The following is a 6,074-nucleotide window of genomic DNA, read 5'->3' on the forward strand; positions in this document are numbered from 1 at the left end:
TGATTAAGATAATTTTACATTCTAATTATAGTTATTTTTTCCGTATTTTCAAATAACTGAATCAATCTTAGGGTTCTTACTATAATTTTGGTTTAAATTCGAAAGAAAAAAAGAGAGAAAAACACCAGCTGAACTTGTCCAGAAGAAATTTAAACACTTATAGATTGTCACAAGTCATAACTCAAGCCTCAAGGGGTATGTATAGATTCATAATTATCTTATTTACAGGAAAATCTGTCAGCGTTGAGTTATATTGTACAAATTAAGATATAAAATTCATAGAAAATAAGTTTAGAATATGTTAAAAATGAATTATATATTATAAAACGATAATTAAAATATAAAAATGTGGCGTTAAGTACAACAACAAATTTCATGTTTTTTTTTTGGTATTTTTAATACACTCAAAAATTTTTGGAGTCGTATATTTGCTATGTTTCTCACTGATTTTTATTTGTTCTATTTCCTCTTTTTTTTTTAAAGAAAAATTCATTTATTTCTTTTCTTCCCGCTATGTGTTGCTGAAGAAGCAAGACAAAGCAAAAATCTTTGAGAGGTAAAATTTGGTAGGAATTAAAAGGTGAGCGAAGAATGGTGTGATAGATGTTTGGGATTGAGAGTTACTCTCTGTCTCTCTTTGTGTGTGTGTTCAGCATATTTAGTTTTAATCTTTATCATCAATTTTTTTATCAATAAAAAAAAATTCAAACCAACATCAAAGTTTAAATTAAAAATATTATATATACTCTACCACTAAGTCCATCTTAGTGATTCTTTTTCCTTTCTTTCTAGTAAGATTTAGAGGAAGATATATTATATTATATCATTTGAAATTTTTTAATTAAAAATCTTAATTATATATCAAGCAAAACATATGGACGTCCAGGTGATTGAGGAATAGATAATAATTTAACTTCAAGTATATATATGAATTTCAAATGGTTACTAATCATTATAGTATTAACAATTTTATTTTATTTTTATGTTAGACATTATAGTAGGGGGACCATATCTTACCTATATATGTTAGAACGTTGAAGGTGATCTCATTGGGGGACCATTTGGAAACCAACATTATAACTGCAATGGACATGGTGGAAATTAAAAATGTCAAAATAACAGGCAAAAATCCTTCGTGATCGATTTTGATTTTTGCCTGTACTCTGAACTTTCCCGTGACTTTCCTCTTGTGTTCTCAATATACCATTATTAAAGGCCCACTGTTTCTCTTTCAAGTTCACATGAGAAATAAGGTTCCATAACTTTCAGTCTTTCATGCTAGCTGCAATTCACAAATTAACTCCATGTTCAGTGTCTTTACTAGTGACCTCTCTGCTGCTAGCTATTTCTCAAATGTCCAATTCAACATACACTAAAATGAATATTCTAGCTAGTTTGTGTAGGGCCCGATAGTCCACCTGTTGCTCCACCATAATATGATATTGTCCGTTTTGGGCTAGGCCCGCACGGTTTTGTTTTTGGGCTCCTTCCCAAAAGACCTCATACTATATGAAATGGTGGACATCCTTATAAACTAGCCTATATTTCTTCATTTTACAAATGTGGGAGTTGGGATGAATCCCAACAGTTTTTGCTAAACTGAACATGAGATTCATGAAGATAGTGCGATGTCACAGTTGTACTTTAGCGTCTTCACTCGAAAAAAAAGCTATCGTGTGCTAATAGGGGGAAAAAGTGTTAAAAGCCCGTTCCTCTCTGACTGTGCCAGGCTTACTTTTACAGTTAATAATTAATTCATAAATTAATGTATGCTAATTAAAGTCAATTATAGGGAAAGTATTAAAGCCTCTTCTTACACTGTGTTGGTTTGTGAATGTGTACTTTTTTCAGAGGCCCTGATTTCCATACATGTCCATGCATGGCACTAGGAAGATCGAAGATTATAGTATTTTGAATATTTGTCATTAGATTTTAGAAATTGATTTGTGTGCGTACGTACGTGGGTTCTTGGTGATAGTGAACCGACTTCATCGTTGGCTCTTCTTGTTTTCCCAACCTTCCTTAGTCCTAACGAGATATTTAAGTTATGCCCTAAAAACTTGAATTAAAATGATGATATACACGGGCCATGCTATCTTCCAAACTTTGTTTCAGGATGCGTAACATATACCCTCCTCTTTCGCTTTCCTAAACTACTAGTATATTCAAACTGAAACTGAATATAGTGATTGGTACAGCAATAACTACAATGATTAAGGTTACACTTAAAGTTACAAAGGGTTTAGCATTATTCTTTTAATTAAAATAGAAAAGGGAAACATTAAAAAAGTAAAAGTTACTTTGGATTCGGGAATCGTTGGAAAGAAGATTGACGAAGAACAGGATAGAAAAGGGGCTATATATATATATATATGGTTTTATGGTTTAGTCGATCTTGCATTTATTTAATGACATTCTCTTAATTTAATAGTAAAACCTATGAAAATATTGATTTCTAATAAATTTCTCCCAATAATTAATGAAGAAAGTATTAGGAAGAGTACACTAATATTCCTCTTTAAAATTTGAACAAGATTTATTTGAACAGGATTTATGAGGTTAAGATAAGTCTAGATGTAACATTGTTGGGATTTAATTTCTTTAAGAGATATGAAAAGAAAAAAAAAAAGAAAATTATAATCATTAAAATTAGGATGTGTGGAGAGAATTACACTTTAGAGAATAATCATGATTAAAAAAATTAATGATTAATATTATAATGAATTTTAAATTTTATTTTATATATAATAATTTAATTTAATTATAAATTTTAAGCATTGATTTTTATAATAAGTAATGATGAGTGTAGTTTATCCTGTAAATTAGAGTGGCACGTTTTTTTTAATACACAAGCTATCATTTGCCTGAAAATATAATTTTTTGAAATAGAAAAATTATATTTAAAGCATATTAATGAATTGATCTCTCGTACTAGATTGTCTTTTATAGGAGTGAGTGTTGATAAGCGAGTGTAATTTATTGGAAAAGAATTAGATAGAGGCGACATGGCGGACAGTAAATAATGAAGAGAAGCTTTTATCTGTTTTATTCACACCACATAGATGACATGGCTAATGGCTATAACGTGGATATTCAGTTATTTAAACTTTAAAGCAACTTAAAGTCTTCACTACTCATCATTTATACCGTCATATGGAATCCACGATGACATGCACATGATTCAGTAGCACGTACACCATCTTGGAACCAACCCAACCAAAAAAAATATGGCAAAGAAAGCAGCAGCAGTAATCTCAATCTCCTTAACCGCGTTCTTTGTTATTTCCGTGTTGTCCTCCTCCGTGGATTTTTTCCTCTACGGCGGATGCACGCAGCAGCGCTACGCCCCCACCTCGCCCTACGAGTCCAACCTCAACTCGCTCCTCACCTCGCTGGTCAACTCGGCCACGTACGCCTCCTACAACAACTTCACCGTGGTGGGCTCCAGCCCCGCCGACGTGGCCTACGGCCTCTACCAGTGCCGCGGCGACCTCGCCATGCCGGAGTGCGCCGCCTGCGTCGCGCGCGCCGTCCAGCGCGCCGGGGAGCTCTGCCCGGCGGCGTGCGGCGGCGCGGTGCAGCTGGAGGGGTGCTACGTGAAGTACGACAACAACACGTTTCTCGGGTTGGAGGACAAGACGGTGGTGCTGAAGAAGTGTGGGCCTGGGTCCGTTGGGCCCGGTTCGGGCGAGAGGGACGCGGTGCTGGGCGGGTTGTCGGGTTCGGGCGGGTACTTTCGGGTTGGTGGGTCGGGTGAGGTGAGGGGCGTGGCGCAGTGTTGCGGGGATTTGAGTTTTGGCGAGTGTCAGGATTGCGTGGGGGAGGCCATCCGACGGTTGAGGAGCGACTGTGCGGTCGCCGATTATGGGGATGTGTTCCTCGCCAAGTGTTACGCCAGGTTCTCTACCAACGGGGCCCATGCTTACAACAAGGCCCATCGTAAGGCCCAACACTTCAACTATTATACATTCTTTTACCCATAAAAATCTTAATAACAGCAATAATATACTTCCAACTTTAATTCCTGCAAATTATGCTACTTCTCACTTTTTACTACTAATCAGATTCTAGTATTTCATAAATTAGAGATTTTCTTAGATAAATTTCTTCAAAAATATTTTTATGAAGAAAGAAAATAGGAGAAAAAATCAACATAAGCTTTTTTACAAGTTACAACTAGTTTATACATGAGTTAAAATTAAGATTTTAAACAAGTTAATTGAAAAAAGTTTTTACAATTAGAAAAATTTTATGTCATTTTTTCTTCTAATTTTACTCTCTTAAAATTGTGTAATGATTTCCATTTTCCGAAAGAAAAATGAAGTAGGATTTATTTTTACCAAAATATATTAAAGCAATGTAGGTAATTTAGTTTGTTGTATTGGATAATTAGCAGGAAAATCGGACAACGGAGGTGAAAAGACTTTTGCAATAATTGTTGGACTATTAGCGGGAGTAGCTATACTCATTATTTTCCTTGCTTTCTTGAGAAGGATTTGTGAGGGACAAGGTAAATTAAATTCTCTCTATTTGACATTCATTTCTGATGTTTCTTTTTTATTTAATTAATTAGTCGTGAGTATAAGGAAAAAGAGGGATAGATTTTTTTTAGAATGTAAAGTTTTTTTACACTGACAACCAATTATATCTTTTAATTGTACCATGTCACTATTAGAAGTAAATTTGTTTATGGGGACATGACACAATTAAAAGATATAATTGGTTGTTAGTGTAAAAAAATTTTATACTGATAATGTATAAGTGATTAACTCTTTTCTTTATTATCTACAAATTAACACAATATTTTAAATCTTTTTTGGTGCAGGTAAATAAGGTATTTTTTAAGTTTGTGAAAATCAGTGGCATGCATGGCGGAGTGGTTGATAATTCTCAGCCTTCTCATTGGTTTGCTTTTTGGACCTCTTTTGCTTTCTTTTTCTTTTTCTTTTTCTTTTTGCCCTAGCTCTTTCTTTATCGTTCCCTTTAATACAAACTTCAATTCAAGAGACGAGGATATCATATGGGAAATTATTAGACGATGGGACACTCATTTGAATAGAAAAGGCAAAAGCGAGAGAGGAACAAAAGAGAGTTAAAAGATTCTGTTTTCCTCAATCATCCCCACTTAAAAAGTTGCGTTGCCGCGTTCCCTTGCAAATAATTGATTATATCATTCTTTCTTTGTTTTATTTTTAAGCTGTATAAGATCTCTCACTTTCTGTATCGCTAGTATATGCGTTCATCAACTTTTGGTTGGCTATATCTAATATACAAGGCTTTTTCGTGTTATTCTCCTTTTGGTGGCAAGCAAATACTTTGACATGCAGTTTTCACGATAACTGGTTTTTTTTTTCCTCTTCCAAATCTATTGTTTTTAAGGAAGGTGTTAGGATGCTACTGGTAAAGGTGAAAAAGAAAAAGGAAAGTGGGGTTATGTTAAGTTAGAAGCGTAAGAAATTTCATGGAAAATTGTATATTCATCAAATATCCTCTAAGAAGGGACACATATATATAAAATACATTAATGTGAAGAAAGGATAACCACATCTGTGAATTTATACTAGATATGGGTATTAAAAAGTCATATTTAAATCTACGTAATCAAGTAATAATTATTCTTTATTTATATATTATTTGGGTAGTATAATTAGTTAATATAGGATATCTACACTCTCTTCACACTAAAAATCAAACATTTTGAAAACTTAACTAAATATTTATAGGTAATCTAATAACGAGTAATTTAATAAATTCAATAACAATCAATAATTATTAAGTTAGATTTTAATATCATCTGAAAATATTATTGTCAGTATAATTTAATTTTACAAAGTTGATTTGTAAAATAATAATTATCTTTAATTATATATACTATTGGAAAGGTGAGGATAATCACATTTGTCAACGTGTGTATATATAAACATGATTAAATTGGATAAATGATAATAAACATAATTTATAATAACATAAAAAAGAGTTGAATTCTTCCTGACGCCAAAAATTTTTTATAGCATGTAAATGTTGATCAATTGATATTATAATACCTTAATATGATTCTGATATTACATTTTAAC

General features: G+C 32.9%; 1 protein-coding gene across 2 annotated transcripts; it reads left to right on the forward strand.

The window, feature by feature from the left end:
• The first annotated feature begins 3,050 nt into the window (after positions 1-3,050).
• On the forward strand, positions 3,051-5,289 carry PDLP7 (plasmodesmata-located protein 7). 2 transcript variants are annotated; one of them, XM_020359052.3, is made up of 3 exons: positions 3,051-3,939; positions 4,397-4,510; positions 4,826-5,289. In XM_020359052.3, the coding sequence occupies exons 1-3, from the start codon at positions 3,228-3,230 to the stop codon at positions 4,831-4,833; spliced, it is 834 nt and encodes a 277-aa protein (XP_020214641.1). In that variant the 5' UTR covers positions 3,051-3,227; the 3' UTR covers positions 4,834-5,289. The 2 variants fall into 2 exon arrangements, with proteins under 2 accessions (XP_020214641.1, XP_020214632.1); XM_020359043.3 differs by having other exon boundaries at positions 3,064-3,939; positions 4,394-4,510.
• The last annotated feature ends 785 nt before the right edge of the window (positions 5,290-6,074 follow it).

The sequence above is a fragment of the Cajanus cajan genome, chromosome 3 (assembly GCF_000230855.2).
Source record: "Cajanus cajan strain Asha chromosome 3, NIPB_CcT2T_4, whole genome shotgun sequence".
In the NCBI taxonomy this organism is placed as follows: Eukaryota; Viridiplantae; Streptophyta; class Magnoliopsida; order Fabales; family Fabaceae; genus Cajanus; species Cajanus cajan.